The 18,361-nt window shown below is 46.2% G+C and overlaps 1 protein-coding gene across 2 annotated transcripts; it reads left to right on the forward strand.

The window, feature by feature from the left end:
* The first annotated feature begins 9,008 nt into the window (after nucleotides 1-9,008).
* BRD3OS (BRD3 opposite strand) lies at nucleotides 9,009-18,349 on the forward strand. Of its 2 annotated transcripts, none has more exons than XM_035114127.2 (2): nucleotides 9,009-9,102; nucleotides 14,000-18,349. In XM_035114127.2, exon 2 carries the CDS (start codon nucleotides 14,804-14,806, stop codon nucleotides 15,056-15,058), a length of 255 nt encoding a protein of 84 aa, XP_034970018.1. In that variant the 5' UTR covers nucleotides 9,009-9,102; nucleotides 14,000-14,803; the 3' UTR covers nucleotides 15,059-18,349. The 2 variants fall into 2 exon arrangements, with proteins under 2 accessions (XP_034970018.1, XP_034970019.1); XM_035114128.2 differs by having other exon boundaries at nucleotides 9,009-9,098.
* The last annotated feature ends 12 nt before the right edge of the window (nucleotides 18,350-18,361 follow it).

An 18,361-nucleotide genomic window follows, 5' to 3' on the forward strand; every position in this document is an offset into this window, starting at 1 on the left:
TCCCAGGGTTGCTTTCTCCTCCACAGGCAAGAACTTTTCCCGGATGAGATAGATGGGGCGGCGTCCGGTTCTCTCTCCTGCATGGCGGCGCGTTCCAATTTTGGTCCCGACGGCGGAGAGAGGCACCCTTTGCAAGCTCGCCCTGGGTATACAGTGGGGAAGAGGAACCCCTTTTTTGTAAACTTCCAGGAAGACTTTTTTCCTTCCCGGCTAACGTGTCTCGGATCAGTTAGCGCTTTGAGGATCCGGGTTGACTGCCGAGGAAAGCGCGCCTGGGCGCTTTCAGATTTTTGCTACTCTCTCCCCTGTTTCCAGAGCACAGCTTTCTTTTCCTTTCTCTTTCTTTTCTTTCAACAATTTTTTAAAAAAGAAATAACAAATGGAAGAACCATAAAAATTAAAGAATGCATGTTTTTGGTTTAAATACTGAAACTCATTATGTATCAAGTTTCTTACGGTTCTCAAAACAGGTCAGTTATACTATATCAAAATGTGGTTAGGGACACACTGCCAAATAAACTGAGAATGGTGCGTAGGCAGAGCAAGAAGGACAACTTTATTCCTGTGTGGGTTGACTTTGTAGTGTAGGCGCTTTTCGGAAAACGAACAGTCTCCACCAGCGGAATACAGTACAGTACGATCTGGCAGGTATGACTATGACGCCTTCACACGCACCTCATGCCGTACCAATAAAGGAAAAGAAGAGAAAGATATAACAACATTTTTCTTTCTTTTCTTAAATACTCGCTCATTTTCTTCCAGGGTATAAACACGGCGGTAAGTACTACCCAACCTGGCTCCAGCCCCATGGGAATCCACTTGCACTCTCGTAGCTTGTTTCTCCCCCAGCACAGAGGGGGGGGGGGAGAAGAAGAGTTTGGATTTGATATCCCGCTTTATCACTGCCCAAAGGAGTCTCAAAGAGGCTAACATTCTCCTTTCCCTTCCTCCCCCACAACAAACACTCTGTGAGGTGAGTGGGGCTGAGAGACTTCAAAGAAGTGTGACTAGCCCAAGGTCACCCAGCAGCTGCATGTGGAGGAGCGGAGACGCGAGCCGGTTCCCCAGATTACGAGTCTACCGCTCTTAATCACTACACCACACTGGCTACCATCCTGCATCCTGTTCGCTCCTCCTTTCCAGCTCCATCCTCCCTACTTGTGATTCCCGGAAACTGATATTCAGAGGCATACTACCTCCAACTGTGAAAAGCAGAACAAAGCCATTGTGGCTAGTGGCCATTGGCAGCCTTACTCTCCACAGGTTCATAGCCCCTTTTAAAGTAATCCGGAATGGTGACTGCGACAAAAGACCCTTGCTTCCGTCTTATTTATTCTACCTCTCACTTATTGCAAGAACTAACAGGGATGGTCTGGGGTAAACCGAGCCTCCCCCCTATTGCTCCCCTTAGCCTTTCTGTATTCCCTCATGCACTCGAGGGTTTTATTCTATTTCATCTTCTTTTATACAAAAGAGAGTCCTCTTCCAGCACAACCAGGTACCCATTAAAGTTCAGGGCTGTATCTGAGACTATCCCTTGTGTCCACAGTATAGGTGGTTCTGCCTCTAACAATCCCTTTCTGTAAAAGTTTGCCCCTTTCCTGAGGTAACTTTATGACACCCTGGGTCTGTCTGTCTGGCTCGCCCTCTTGGTGCACCCCAAAGATACAAACTAACAGTTCCACTCTTGAAGGAAATGTTGTCTTTTTAATGGGTGTCCTCATGAATGAGTTTCATGTACCTTGGCTGGTAAATAACACAGACGATTTTCTGATTGGCACTTTAACTCTGGAAATTTTATTTCTCAAGAACGTAATGGTTGCTGTTATACAAGCTTAGTTTCAATGGTAATAACCTTGTTACTCATGTACTAGATAACCTAACTACTACCTAACCTAAACCTACTCTCCTAGATCTTCTTTACAACCGCCCTCACACTCCCGCTCCCCCAGCACCCTCTCAACTGACAAAACGGCTGTCCCTTCCCTTTAAATATTCAACCATTCCCCTCCCCTCATGGCAGGGCAGTCTCAAGCAGGTCGCACGCCCTGGCGCTGAGGGGTGGAGATCGCTCTGGCGCCCCCGCCCTCGCACCAGGGTACAGCATGGCTTTCGCGCGGCTTTGCTGTGCAGTGCCCGGCCTACCGGTCCGGCGCCCTGCACCACTGGGACTCTACCTAGAGCAGGCCCTGCCTCATGGAATGTCCAGTCAGTCAACACGGAGTCTGAGTTAACCCTTGATGGGTCGGGTTGATAAAGCTACAACAAACAGCGTAAAAACATCACAGTGACAATCACTACATCTGAAACTTCACCTCCATCTCTCCCTCCACATACCATCACCTGGCAAGGAGTTACAGAGGTTATCACAAAGACTCAAAGAGCATCCCGTTGGTGTGCTCAAACCTGAATATTGCTTCTCCAGTGGCATAAATTCCCCATGAAAGCTCCTGGGCGCTGTAAGGCCGCTTGCCATGCCTCTGGCTTTGCCTCTTTCTAGTCAGTTAGGTCACTCCATCACCACACCTGTGCATTGTGTGCATCTGCCTGGTTCACTCAGTCCCCTTCCAGATGTGTAGAATTATGCACCTGCAGAAGAGACTTCCCATTGTGTCTATTCATGAGTGTCTGCTCTTCTAAGCAAATTTCTTCCAGTCATGAGGCACCCCTAGATCAGCAATCCTGGTCATGTGTGAGCTGCAATTCTTACTTGGCATGCTCTGGCAGTACGTCTCCAGTTTTAATTCAGGAAAGGAGTGCCTTAGCTCTCTTTGTAACTAATAATGTTTCCAGCCCTTTACCCTCCCTCCCAGTCAGTTTTCCCTTTTGTGTACCATCTCTATGTTGTGACACTATGTTTTATCACTTATAGCTCTAATCTGTGCCAAGACCCTTTGGAGCTGAAAAGCAACAGATTTATTATTACAGTATTGTTATTAAAAGTCTGTGCATTGCTGGTCTGATACATCTAGCTACTTTAAATGAATTCAAATCTCCAGAGCCTGATGAGCTGCAACCAGGGCTACTAAAGAAGCTTGCAGATGTAATCTCAGAACCCCTGTCTATAATATTTGACAATTAATACCCAGACAGGAGTGCCTGGCGTGCTATGGTCCATGGGGTCACGAAGAGTCGGACACGACTGAACGACTAAACAACAACAACCCAGAATGGGTTTATAAAAAACTAGTTATGCCAGACAAATCTCATTTGTTTTTGTTTTTTTACAGTGTTAGGCAGGAAGAACCAGCTGCACCAATATAAGATTGGTACTTGTGAAAAGGACATAGGGGTCTTACCGTGTTTCTCTAAAAATAAGACACCGTCTTATATTTATTTTTCCTCAAAAAAAAAGGTGGCTTATTTTCAGGGGATGTCTTTTATATATATATATATATTAAGTATGGTACAGTTTAACCTACAAGGTTAAACTGCCTATCACCATGGCTTATTTTGGGGGTATGGCTTATTTTTGGGGTATGGCTTTTTTTCGGAGAAACACGGTAGTAGGCCACAAGCTTAACATGAGTCAACAATGTGACGCAGCAGCAGCAGCAGCAGCTGCAAAAAACAACAACAACAACCCACAAATGCTATTCTAGGCTGCATCAACAAAAGTATAGTGTGGTGATCAAGGGAAGTAAAAGTACCTCTCTATTCTGCTTTGGTCAGACCACAGCTGGAGTACTACCGGTATATCCAGTTATGGGTGCCACGATTTAAGGAGGATACAGGGGTACCTCGGGTTAAGAACTCAATTCATTCTGGAGGTTCATTCTTAACCTGAAACTGTTCTTAACCTGAGGTACCACTTTAGCTAATGGGGCCTCCCGCTGCCACTGTACTGCTGCCACATGATTTCTGTTCTCATCTTGAAGTTCTTAACCTGAGGTACTATTTCTGGATTAGCGGAGTCTGTAACCTGAAGCGTCTGTAACCTGAAGTGTCTGTAACCTGAAGCGTCTGTAACCCAAGTTATCACTGTATTGACAAGCTGGAACAAGTGCAGAGGAGGCAACCCAAATGATGAAGGGTCTGGAAACCAAGCCTTATGAGGACTGGTTGAGGGAATTGGATATGCTTAGGCTGGTACCGTAAAGAGGAAACTGAGAGAAGATATGATAGCCGCCTTCAAATATATAAAAGGCTCCACATGGAAGACAGAGCAAGCTGGTTTTCTCCTGCTCTGAAGGATAGGACATGAACAAATGGATTCAAGTTGCAAGCAGGGAGATTCTGACTAAGACTCAGGAGGAATGTTCTCGGGTAAGAGCTGTTTGACAGTGGAATGAACTCGCATGAGAGGTGGTGGACTCTCCTTCATTGGGGTTTTTTAAGCAGAGGTTGGATGATCACCTATAATGGATGCTTTAGTTGAGATTCCTGCATTGCAAGGGGTTGGACTAGATGACCCTTGGGGTCCCCTCCAACTCTACAATTCTATTACTAAAGGAACAATGATTGCTACAGCTGCATTTCCCTGGTTCTGCCTTGAAAAGGGATGTTTGAAGCTTTTCAGTCCCTGCCAATTGATTCGGCATATTTGTGTTCACATACAGGTAAGGAAGCAAACTGTGAATATCTCCCTGCTGCGCTGTAAACATAATGACTGTTTATAAAAAGCTTTCTAAAGCAACTGGATGAGGCTCTGGCAAAGTCTCTCTCTCTCTCTCTCTCTCTCTCTCTCTCTCTCTCTTTCTCATCCAAACTCAGGCTGTATTGGCACCAGCAGCCTCAACATATTGATTTCCTCTCAAGATTGTCTCAAGTCTTTCCCTGCTGGATCTTCCAGCATCACATTAAAGAGAGACCAACAAGCTATTCCCATGGGTGAATTCACACAATGCTGTGGGAATCCCTTCCTCAGGTGTGCAGATTCTCAGGTTCAGGGGCCAGGTGCAACCCCCCCCCAGGCCTCGTTTTCTGGCTCTCTAGAATCTCCCCAGACCACAACTTTTACTGGCCCCATTCTTGCCTGGAAATGTGATCCTGCCACTTGCTTGCTTGAATGTAATAATAATAATAATAATAATAATAATAATAATAATAATAATAATATATTATTTATACCCTGCCCATCTGGCTGGGCTTCCCCTGCCACTCTGGGCAGCTTCCAACAAACATAAAAATACATCAAATATCACAGATTTAAAACTTCCCTAATCAGGGCTGCCTTTAGGTATTTTCTAAATGTCAGGTAGTTGTTTATCTCTCTGATGGGAGGGCGTTCCACAGGGCGGGTGCCACTACCGAGAAGGCCCTCTGCCTGGTTCCCTGTAGCTTTGCTTCTCGCAGTGAGGGAACCGCCAGAAGGCCCTTGGCGCTGGACCTCAGTGTCCGGGCAGAACGATGGGGGTGGAAACACTGCTTCAGGTATACTGGGCCAAGGCCGTTTAGGGCTTTAAATTTAAATGTAAGATATTAAGAAGAGTCCTGCTGAATCAGGCCAGTGGCCCATCTAGTCTAGCCTCCTGTTCTCACAGTGGCCAGCCAGATGCCCATTATGGGAAACCTGCAAAGCAGGAGCACAAGAGTTCTTTTCCCTCCTGCGGTTTCCAACAACTGGGATTCAGGAGCTGTGGAGGTAGACCATAACTACCATATGATGGTTAGTAGCTGTTGATAACACACTGCTGTGGGATGGATGGAAAACAGAGAGAAGTGGGCAGGTGTTCAGAATGTTCTGAAATTTGCATGGTTGAAATGTAGCTTCCTGTGCAAATATAAGTTCCACCTGCTTTTCCTTCTCACACCTCCCATCATTAGCAAACTCCTGAAGGTACCTAACTGTGGCACTTGGATTATTATTATTATTATTATTATTATTATTATTATTATTATTATTATTACCAGAGCTTTTTTTAAGGGGAATGTGCTGGAACTCAGTTCCAGCACCTTTCAGGTGGGTTCCGGCACCTCTCAGGTGAGTGCCATTGTCATTTTAAAAGAAAGAGGGAGTCATTTAAGGATGAGTTCCGGCACCTATTTTTCTAGAAAAATAGCACTGATTATTATTACATATTATTTATTAGACTTCTTAACTGCTTGTTACCCAAAGGTCTCCAAGCAATGTACAGCACATTTAAAGCATAAATAATTATGTGTTATATGGTATAAATAACTCCCATAACCTACACAAAGCTTTTATACCACCAGGGCTTTTTTTTCTGCCGGAAAACTCTGTTCTCACACCTCTCAGGTGCATGCCATTGCCATTATAATAGAATAAGGGAGGCATTCATGATGAGTTCCAGCACATCTTTTTCTAGAAAAATAGCATTGGATACCACACTGTTGTTGCAGTTGCTGTTGTTGTTTTATTTAATTTGTTAGTCACTTTACCTTGGCCGGGGCAACCCAAAGGGACTTACAACCAAACAAACAGATGGCAATAAACCACACAGAGGTACTTTAAAACCAAATGGAAAAATAAATACATTTTAAAATCCTGCATACTTTTAAAAGGTTATAGTTAAATGCCAAAGGCCTGGTTATAGAGGAAAGCTTTTGCCTGGTGCCTATTGATATATAATGAAGGTGCCAGGTGAGCTTCCCTGAGAGCCACCACAGAAAAGACCCTTTCCTGTGTTGCCACCCTCTGGACCTCTCACATATGAAGAAGGGCCTCAAATGGTAGTTTCAGGATCCAGGTCATTTCATATGGGGAGAGGCAGTCTTTGAGGTATTGCAATCCTGAGCTGTTTAATGCTTTTATAGGTGAAAACCAGCTTTAAACAGCCATAGCTTCTTCCCCCCAATAATTCTGGGAGCAATAATTGGTTAATGGTGCTAGAGTTGTTAGGACACCCCTCTACGACACCATGGGAGCCAGCATGGTGTAGTGGTTAAGAGCGGTGGATTTGTAATCTGGTGAACCGGGTTCACGTCTCTGCACCTCCACATGCAGCTGCTGGGTGACCTTGGGCTAGTCACACTTCTCTGAAGTCCCTCAGCCTCACTCACCTCACAGAGTGTTTGTTGTGGGGGAGGAAGGGAAAGGAGAATGTTAGCCGCTTTGAGACTCCTTAGGGTAGTGATAAAGCGGGATATCAAATCCAAACTCCCACTCCCCCCCCCTTTTCTTCTTCATCTTCTTCTCCCCTCCCAGAGCTACAATTCCCTGAGTTATCTGGAAAGAGCGATTGATTGTTCAACTACTTTGGAATTGTAGAACTGGGAGGAGATGGGGAGGGGACTGTCTCCTAACAACTCTCAGCACACTCAAGAAACCACACTCCAGAATTATTTGGGAGAAGCCACTTTGTCTTTAATAAATTGTAGCAGACTTTGCCAAGCTGGTGGTTTTCCCGATGTTTTGGACTTCACATCCTATTGGCTCCCCCTGAAGGCACCAGGCTGGCCAAGGTGGGCTCCTGTGTAGATTTGTGTAGGGAACAGATCTGCTGCCCCTTGTTGGTGGCTAGGAGGAATTGTTCCATCTTCTCGGTATTTTTCTATCTCTCGTTATTTGTAACACTCTTGCTAGAGGAAATTGTTGCTGTTATTAAGATACTTTTGGCATCCTCGTGCCATCGAGCCAAAGAAGAGGAAACTGGGAGAAGAGCCATCTTCATATATCTAAAGGGCTGTCACAATCACATGGAAGATGGAGGAAGCTTGTTTCCTGCTGCTCTGGAGAGAAGGACCTGAACCGATTGATACAAACTGCAAGAAAGGAGAGTCTGATAACTTTCCGACGATAAGAGGTGTTGGATGCTCCTTCATTGGAAGTTTTTAAGCAGAAGTTGGGTGGCCACATGTCAGAGGTTCCTTAGCTGTGATTCCTGTATGGTAGGGGGTTGGGCTAGGTGACAGTTGGGGTCCCAATTCTATGATTCTGCGCTTTGCATGCAGAAGTCCCCAGCAGCATATCCAGTGGGGCAGGCAAAAGACTCTCTCTCTCTCTCTCTCTCTCTCTCTCTCTCTCTCTCTCTCTCTCTCTCTCTCTCTCTCTCTCTCTCTCTCTCTCTCTCTCTCTCTCTCTCTCTCTCTCTCTCTCTCTCTCTCTCTCTCTCTCTCTCTCTCTCTCTCTCTCTCTCTCTCTCTCTCTCTCTCTCTCTCTCTCTCTCTCTCTCTCTCTCTCTCTCTCTGCCTGAAATCCAGGAGAGCTGTGTGGACAATACTGAGTGAGTTTGGTCATGGAAGAAACTTCCTGCATGGATTCAGCTGAAACAAGTTCTTTATATATATATGGGGCTTTTAATGGGGCAGCTGTGGCTGCACTCCCCACCCCCCTCCTTCAAGTTTATATCTCCTTAGATTGCCTCCGGGTTTTCTTGACTTGTTACACTCTCTTTTTTTATTGACATCCTGGGTTTCTATTTTTACTTTTTCACAGCACAAAAGCATTGGAGAAATGTTTTAAGCAGTCTTCAAGGGCATGTTCACAAAAAAATCTATGGTGTCCCAACCTTGTTTGGCACTTATTCGGTGCATGAGACCTCTTAATAAAACTGGATCTTTCCCAGGGGGTCTTGACTTGACAGCATCCTCATTCGGTGAAAGCGACGAGAACTCAGCAGCGCTACAGCCTCTTACATAAGGGGTGGAACCTTCCCGGCAACTCTACCCTGCAAAGCTTAATGGGCGGCATCGCAACGGTTGAACTGTCAGGCCTTCTTCCCCACCGGATCGGGGGAAACTGCGGTTTGAGCTGGGGAGCTGAGTTATTCGTTGCAGATTTTAGCATTGCAAAGCGACAATACTAAAATATATTTCCCGCCCCCCTTGCCGCCCCCGCGCAAGACGTAGGTGCCCAACTCCTCCTCTGGCCGCGCCCCGTTCCTTGTGGCCCTCCGGGGCCTGCAGTGCGCCCCCCAGGGCTCCTGGCCAGGGTGGGCTAGCGCACGCGGGCGGAACTGGTTCCGAAGCCGCGGTAAACGGGGGCGGGCTCAGGCGGCTCTGCCAGCCAGCCTCTCCCTCCTCATCCCGCTGCCAGGAGTGGGCGGAGAGACTCGGAGCGCCGCCCGTCGACGCTGCCGCCGCCTCCGTAGCGTAGAGACAAACGGGGACGCCAAGAGCGCGCAGGAGGAGCAGGAGAAAGAGGACCCGGGCCCTGCAGCCTGGCCGCGGCTGTAAGCCCCGACGGAGGCAGGGAGGTAGGTGAGTGACCGCAGTCGGGGGCCCTTAAGCGCATCAGCAAGGACAGGAAGATGGAAGAAGGGGGCTGAACGACGTCTCTCTTTCTGTACCCCTGGCCGCCCCGCCACCCGCCTCTTCCCAGCTTTTGGGTTGTTTGTAGGGACGTCCTTTCTTGTTGTTGTTTAGTCGTGTCCGACTCTTCGTGACCCCATGGACCAGAGAGAGCACGCCAGGCACTCCTGTCTTGCACTGCCTCCCGCAGTTTGGTCAGACTCATGTTCGTAGCTTCGAGAACACTGTCCAACCATCTCGTCCTCTGTCGTCCCCTTCTCCTTGTGCCCTCCATCTTTCCCAACATCAGGGTCTTTTCCAGGGAGCCTTCTCTTCTCATGAGGTGGCCAAAGTATCAGAGCCTCAGCTTCAGGATCTGTCCTTCCAGTGAGCACTCAGGGCTGAGTTCCTTCAGAATGGATAGGTTTGATCTTCTTGCAGTCCATGGGACTCTCAAGAGTCTCCTCCAGCACCATAATTCAAAAGTATCCATTCTTCGGCGATCAGCCTTCTTTATGGTCCAGCTCTCACTTCCATACATCACTACTGGGAAAACCATAGCTTTAACTATACAGACCTTTGTTGACAAGGTGATGTCTCTGCTTTTTAAGATGCATCATTTTTCTCCCAAGGGCATCATTTTTCTCCCATGTAGGGCATCATTTTTCTCCCAAGAAGCAGGCATCTTTTAATTTTGTGACTGCTGTCACCACCTGCAATTGAAACAAAATAAAAAAAAATTCCTTCCAGTAGCACCTTAGAGACCAACTAAGTTTGTTATTGGTATGAGCTTTTGTGTGCATGCCCAAAAAAGTAAAATCTCTCACTGCCTCCATTTCTTCCCCTTCTATTTGCCAGGAGGTGATGGGACCAGTGGCCATGATCTTAGTTTTTTTGATGTGAACTTCAGACCATATTTTGTGTTCTCCTCTTTCACTCTCATTAAGAGGTTCTTTAATTCCTCCTCACTTTCTGCCATCAAAGTTGTGTCATCTGCATATCTGAGGTTGTTGATATTTCTTCTGGCAATCTTCGGGCTTGAGATTCACCCAGTCCAGCCTTTCACATGATTAATTCTGCAAAAAAGTTAAATAAGCAGAGAGACAATATACAGCCTTGTCGTACTCCTTTCCCAATTTTGAACCAATCAGTTGTTCCATATCCAATTCTAACTATAGCTTCTTGCCTCACATAGAGATTTCTCAGGAGACAGATTAGGTGATCAGGCACTCCCATTTCTTTAAGAACTTGCCATAGTTTGCTGTGGTCGACAGCAAAACCATCAAAATCCACCCATTGCAGCGAGGGTCTCTGCTCTCAGCAGGACTAGCATTGGTCTAATGTCCTGCTTGGGGGCTTCCCATAATGGGCATCTGGACTGCCACTATGAGAACAGGATGCTGGGCTAGACCCTTTGGCCTGATTCTGCAGCCAGGCTCTCCATATCTTCTTCTCCATCTCCAGTGGCAGTCTAGAGAAGAAGACTAGTTTCTGGGGATCACAAGTCCCAATATATTAGAAAGGGAGCTCCAATAAGCCTTATTTCTATCACAGGGAAATTATATGCAAACTTCTGTTTGGTAAACTTACACTTTGGATATCCCAGCTTGTGATACTAGGCCCAGAGCAGGTGGGGTTTTGTCCCAAAGTCGACCCTCCAGCTGTTTTGGGACTACAACTCTGATCATCCCTAGCTAACAAGACCAGTCAGGGATTATGGGAATTGTAGTCCCAAAATAGCTGGAGGGCTGAGTTTGGGGTGCCTGTTTTTCTAGGGCATCCTAGAAGTGATGAAAAGTCACTTTTTCTTATTAGGAGATTATACCCCTCTACGCGGGTGGCACTGTGGTCTAAAACCAGAGCCTAGGGCTTGCCAATCAGAAGGTCAGTGGTTCGAATCCCCATGACAGGGTGAGCTCCCATTGTTCGGTCCCAGCTCCTGCCCCCCTAGCAGTTCGAAAGCACGTCAAAGTGCAAGTAGATAAATAGGTAGCACTCCGATGGTAAGGCAAATGGTGTTTCTGTGCGCTGCTCTGGTTCGCCAGAAGTGGCTTAGTCATGCTGGCCACATGACCCGGAAGCTGTCTGTGGACAAACGTCGGCTCCCTCAGCCTATACAGCAAGATGAGCACGCAACCCCAGAGTCGTCTGCAACTGGACCTAACAGTCAGGGGTACCTTTACCTTACCCCTCTATGAGGTGTCAGGTGAAATGCTCCCTATTAGGCAGGCCAACTCTAAAAATTATCGCCAACAAAGGGATGAAACACAGTTGCATCTTCAACCCTTACATATTCAGTCTTTTTTCTAAATGACCTTGCTCCCCGTTTATGTCAGTTGATGGCCATTGCGCAAAGCTTAGCTCCATTCCCATTCCCATTCTTTTATATGCTGACGATGCACTCATTTTGTCTCGCACAAGATTCAACCTGCCTCCATTGCTTTGGCTATCGCCCATTATTTCTTCAGTAGAGGGAACCAATCTGTTTCTGTTACACTAAAGGTTTTTAATGCCAAAGTAAAACCAAAACGACTGTATGGCATGTTGTGCAATTGACCACTCACTGGAATGCACCAATCAAAATTCCTTAGTAAAATCCCGGTTATCCAAACTGTTTCCTGTATGCAGCCATGTGCCTGGAAACAGGACAAGGGCTCATGGAAAGTAATTCTGGCTACACCTCCATTTCAAGTCTGACCTCTCTTCTCTAATTTTTCACATGCTGTTGGAATTCCACCATTCCAAATAGTTACAGTAGCTTATATTGAGAATAGAATTAAAAACATTGGCCTTTACAGTAATTAAATATCACTGCTTATGCTCACTGCTTATGCTTCCATTGTTAGCAGTATTTCAAACAATTAAACACAGATTGAATTCCAAATTCTCAGCAGTGCAGCCAATAAATCTTGCTCTCCATTGGGGTTAGGGATCCCACCTTCGTTTGGCCAGCCACTCCATATTTATATCACCTATGTGATCCCTTGCAAGATTTAATGTACCATAATGCCATCTGTGATCCTGCAAGGAAGATTCTTGAAGATACCATATTCAGAAAGGCAATGTCCTTGTTGTATAAAACACGTTTCATTTTACTGCCCATTTTACGCAAAAATCCACGGCAAATATTTAAATCTTCTGACTTCTCTGGGGTTTCGTTTCTGCTGAACAGTTGTAGGCTTGATATTATGGAGATTGCGGCAAAGTTTTTGAGAGATGCTATGAAACTAAGTCGCTATAAGCCTTTTGAAGCACATATTTAACCTTATTATGCTTGTATTAGTTTTCTCTTAAAGTATCTCCTTTTATGAACAGACTCCAGTTTTATGCTTTGACTTCTATACAGTGGTACCTCAGTTTAAGAACAGCCCTGTTTACGAACTACTCAGTTTACGAACTCTGCAAAACCGGAAGTAGTGTCCCAGTTTGCAAACTTTACCTCGGTCTAAGAACGGAATCCAAATGGTGGAAGGGTACTGGCGGCGGGAGGCCTCATTAGGGAAAGTGCACCTTGGTTTAAGAATGGATTCAGTTTAAGAACAGACTTCCAGAACAGATTAAGTTCGTAAACCGAGGTTCCACTGTATTTTTGTATGCTCTGGATGCCAATAAAGGAGAAGGATTGGTAAAAATGGGGAAAGTTGCTGTTCCACTTGGGTGCTGCTGGTGGTTTTCCCATTAAGGAATCTGGTTGGCTGTTGTGGGAACAGGATGGTGGAGTAGATGGGCCATTGGTCCGATCCAACGGCAAGGCTTTTCTTGTGGTCTTTCTTCCAGTATCAGAGGCAGGATGCTTCTGTACACCAGTTTATGGAGAATTGCTGTTGTTCTTCTCAGGTCCTGCTTGAGGGCTTCCCATTGGGACATCAGGTTGGCCACTGTGAGAACAGGATGCTGTTCTTACAGTGGGACCCCCTTTGCCTTCATCCTGCAAGAGCTTCTTATGTTCTTATCAAAGTACATGTTAAAAAAGCATCCTCCTCGTAAGTCCTGTAGGACAGAAACCCAGGTGTCTTAAAACAAGGCACTTTCCCCCAAGCTTTTTGCTTAGCTGAGTCAAGCCAAACATATTGTTTTGTCATGAGTGTTCATTTTTAAAATCTGTTGACTTTATCTACCGGTATGTTTTGATAATTTGCATTTGTTTTTGAAATCTGTTGACTTTTATCTATGTTTTGATAATTTGTTGTTGTCTCGTTGTTCTTAAAGTTTGTTAGTTTTATCTGTGTTTCTTATAAATATTTTAGACTGCTGCGTGTAAACCACTTGAGAGATTTATCGATTGGCTGAATAAGCAAGTCTGTTAATTAAGCAAAAACAAACAACTCAGTACTGGCAGTCTTTTCTGCCCCAGACCTACATGGAGATGCCTCTGGGGACTGAACCCAGGACCTTTCATGTACAAAGCTTGTGCTCTACTGCTAGGCTATAGCTGTGCTTGGAGGGAAGCCTGTGGCTCCGTGGTAGAGCACTTGTTCTCCATGGAAACTGTACTAGGTTCAGTCCCTAGCACCTCCAAAAAGGCCTGCCCCTGAAACCTGAGGAGCTACCCCCAGCCTGCGTAGACAATACTGAGCTAGAGGAACCAGTAGTCTGACTCAAAGAGCAAAACAACCAGGACCATCTGAGTCTATTAGCACTGAGGCTTCTACAATCCAGTTTTGCCCTGGAAATGTCCCCTGCCTAAAACTATGGTGAGCTGCTACCAGTCAGTGTTGTCAGTACTGAGCTAGATGGACCTGTGGTTTGACTCATTAAGAGGCAGCTTGTTATGTTCATATGCCAAAAACCTGGAATGCTTTTATCAATCTCTGCTACGCTCCTGCATTCTCGTATCCTAACTACTGTAACTCTGATTGTTCTGCAGATTCTTCCTTATCAAAGAGAAGTGACTTGGATTTGATCCCAGCCTAGTTGGCAATGAGTAGAAAAAGTCCACAACCAGTTCTGGAGATGGTCCCAGCAGCATCCAGCATCCTGACACTCTCTCTCCATGGAAACAGATGTGTCGTCTACACTCAGTGTGGCTTCCATCCTCTGAGCAAGCAAGAGAATCACCAAACTGTCCTTTAGTCAAGCTCAAGAATCGATCATCAAATCCTTCCCCATTTGACTTGAAAAAGAATGTCACCCATACTCCTCTATTTCCCAGCATAGTCCTGATGGCTCCATGTTCTCCAGTCCCTGAAGAAGCAATAAACTGGGGCAGGTGAGTTCAAAAGGTAGACAAGATTAGGAAGCAGAGGTAGAGATGCAAAGGACTGGCTCTTGAGAATGGGCTGTCTCTTGTATCAGGACTCTACCATCTTGATACAGGCCTCTCCTTAGGAGTAAGATGATGGTCCTCATGGTTCTGAATAACCCTTAGCTCTCCTGTGTTATATGGACTCGTGAGAATTTCCAGGCCAGAACTGGATTGGAGGAGCCTAATAGACTCGTGTGGAGCCTGTTTTTTGCCCTTTGAATCAAGCGCCTTCTGGTGATGTGTCCATAGCTGGAGTGTTTCCTGTTGTGACCACAGGCCGCCCTTACGCCTCCCGCACTTGCTGGGTCTGGCAGGGTTTTTCTCCTAGCCCAGAACACCTCCCCTGTGAGCCCTGAGCCACAGGGGCTGGAAGACAACGGCAACAAGGCTTCCTTCATCTTTTGTGAACAGGCGGTAGCCGTGGGGATGAGCGGACGGCCACCCCTGGCAGAGAAAGCTTTGTCCGAGACTTATGCTCGCCTCCGGTACAGGGATGCCTCTTTGCTGATCTGGCAGCAGGAGCAGCAGAAACTTGAGTCTCTGCCACCAGGATCGTACTTGAACAGGAGCCACAGCATGTGGTACTCACAATATGGCAACCAGGCGATCTTGGTGCGGGATAAGAGGAAAGCGGACATCCCCAGGGATACCGGACAATCCAGGTTTTGCAGCGTGATGTGATTTCAAGAGCTAAGAGTGAGCAAGTGAGCCCAACCTCTACGCTAACAAAAATGGATCCAGAAAGTGGTTTTCCTTTAAAAAAAAAAGTTTTATTTTTTATGTTGTAGCTCTATTTATCTTCTACTGCACTTTTGGACAGTGCTCCCGAAGCAATTTGGGAAATGGATTTTCAGGGTCCTCAAGTGGCTGTCCAACAGGTTTGCCTACATTCGTTGAATCCATCCAAATTAATTTTGAAACTTCGTTTGCTGCTAATCTATGGAAGGCTGTTCCTGATAGACAACACTGAATGCCTCGTCCTCACCCACCCACCCCACCCACGACTCTCCATTATAGATGGAATTTGAAGGTGGAGAGCCGGGGGCCTTCCAGATTTTACCCAGTACCATTCACCTGACATCACCACAAGCTCCCCATCTGTTTTAAGTGGTACTGATGGAGGCAAAGATTTTTCCCAATCATCTCTTCTGGAGAGGAGTCAAATAGGGAGAGGAGTCACATAAGGGCCACATAGGGGAGGTAGGAAGTGCAGTTCAAAACACCTGCTGTAACACACCTTTACCCCTGACTGCTTACACACAGGAGGCATTCCACCCCCCTTTCCATGCCAGCTTCGCCTGCTAAATGTCCACATAGCTGTTTCCCTCTAAAACAAGCAGGATCTGGAAAATAATGTGATAACCCACCTGCATGAGCACTTCTCTTTTGCTAAGGGATGCAGCAGGTCATTGAAGTGAATAGGTTCTCTCTCATGGACAGGAGTTTGCCCCATTCATCCTCTCACTCTGAAGTAGCCATGAATGCAAGCTTGGACTTTGTTTTCTAGGGCCTGGACTGTCAAATTGCTGCTGTGTTAACTTGTTGATGTGTTGACAGAACTACGCTAGGTCTTGGGGATGGAAGTGGCTGGGAACAGTTCAGTTAAAGATGTACACTTCTCTCTGCGACCAGATGCCTTTTGTTCATCACTTGCAGTATTAAAAATGAACAAGGGATACCTGTGTCAGTGGCTGCAGCAAATTATTGCTTCTCTGTGTGGACACACCCCGACTGCCAGATGCAAAGTCTGTTGTGCAGAGATTGTCAGTTCAATATAGCTTGGACAGGCACTGGGCTTGTGGCATTCTGGGAGTTCCCATTGCCTCTTGGGTAGGGTGCAAGAGGAGCAGCTGTAGTGACCCTTGAGGTTCTTTCCAGATCTACAGCTTTCAAATGCTCCACGTCACACACATAGGTTAATTAGGTTCTCTAGGCCTCCACCCTCCTGCAGACCCCGACTTAAATTTAGGGGAGAGGATGCAGCTCAGTGGCAGAGCACCTGCTTTGCATGGAGAATGTCCCAGGCTCAATCCCAAATGCCATTTCCAAGGATAGCTGGGAATGCCCCTTGCCTAAAATCTCAAGAGAGCCACTGCTGCCAGTCAGTGTAGACAGTATTGACCTAAATGGACCAAGGGTCTGAGCTCTGCATAAAGCAGCTTCCTATGCTCCTATTTAATTCAGACTAGTTCTTTAGAACTACAAGGACTAGAATATTACTTTATTTTAGGGGAAAAGATGTAGCTCTGCGGGATGCAACCTACCTCATAGGGTTGTTGAGAGAACTGGTGGGGGGGGGCGGGGAATACAGCTACCTACACCATTCTGAGCTTCTTTGAGGAACAGGATAAAATGAACCACAGGACTTGAATACCATCATAAGAATATAAGAGCCTGCTGGATCAGGCCAGTGCCCCATCTATTCCAACATCCTGTTCCCACAGTGGCCAACCCATGGGAAGTCTACAAGCAGGATTTGAGCACAAGAGCGGTCCCCTATCCTTCTGGTTTCCAGAAACCGGTGTTCAGAAGCATTGCTCCCAACAGTCATTTAAACCTACAGCTGCCAGGTCTGGAGAACCCCAGACCCTGAGATTTCAAGGCCCCAACCTGAAGCCTAGGGGCAGCCCCGGCTGATGCCACGAGAGCAGGTCCTGCAGATGAAGGTAAATTGGGAGAGGTGTGGGGAGGTGGGCACACACTGTATAGTGTCTCTGCTATAATTTGTAGCCAGCTCCTACTAGGCTCTCATGGCCACCTGGATATTCAATACCTCCACCTGCCACCTAGGGCCCAGAACAAGGAGGCTTCAGATGAGAGCTGGAGGTCTGGCAACCCTGCAGAGGCAGCTTCTTGGACCCTACTGCTGAGATGTGGGAACTGGAAGTATCACCTAAACCCTTTTAGATCCAAGCCACCGAGATGTGAAGAACTGAGGAGCGAAGCCTAGTGAGATGGGTTGGAGCTTAGCATTGCCATGGTGCGGTGGGGGTAGGCTTGTGAAGAGCAAGCAAGATCTTGGTTGCCTCGGGTGGTCCAGAGTGGAAACTTGGCATGAAAAATGGCAAAATCTCATCTGCCCCAATTTGATTTGATTCCTCTCCCAAGCATCCTCCTTCCTCTGTAGACCTTGGTAAAGATGGGGACAGCTTGGGACCTTTGCTGTGCTGTAAGATGTGGTCCCTCTGTAGATTCAGGACAGATTTTTTAAAAAGTCCTCCTTCATGCAGCACTTGGTTAAATTATGGAATTCACACGCACAGTAGGCAGTGATGGTGACCAACTTCAATGGCTTTAAAAGAGGATTGGTCTGGCAACCCCAATGAAACCTTATGTTAAGTTATGAGGAATGGTTACAGGAGTTGGGTGTTTTTAGCCCAAAGAAGAGGAGACTGAGAGGAGAAATGATGGAATATGGAGCAAGCTTGTTTTTTCCTGCTCTGGAGGTTAGGACCCAAACCAATAGCTTCAAGTTACAAGGAGATTTCTGACAGTAAGAGCTGTTTTGACAGTGAAACAGGCTCCCTTGGAAGGCGATGGACTCTCCTTCCTTTGAGGAATTTAAGCAACGGTTGGATGACCATCTGTCAAGGTTTCTTTAGTTGAACTTCCAACTCTACAACTTTTATTAACTCTGCTGCACAATAAATTGAAAACAGAGTTGTGATCATCACACATTTGTCCAACACCCCCACCCCACCCCGGGCTTTACAAACCTGTGTATTACAGAAGTGGCATTTGCTTCAAAAAATACATAAATAAATCAGGTCTTTGTTCCTTTATTATTATTTTTTTCCAAACTGTTCTACTTTTAAAACAATTAAAGATACAGAGACTGACCTGGAAAGGGGGGTAACTAGGAATATACAAATAAATCATGCTTTTATCTGGAAGGTACTAATACCTGTCAAGTCCAAAGTCTGTACAAAAAAAGAAAGCAAACAAATCCCCACCCTAAACCCATCCCTGGGGGGGGGAAAAAAC

Source organism: Zootoca vivipara, chromosome Z (genome assembly GCF_963506605.1).
Source record: "Zootoca vivipara chromosome Z, rZooViv1.1, whole genome shotgun sequence".
Classification (NCBI taxonomy): Eukaryota; Metazoa; Chordata; class Lepidosauria; order Squamata; family Lacertidae; genus Zootoca; species Zootoca vivipara.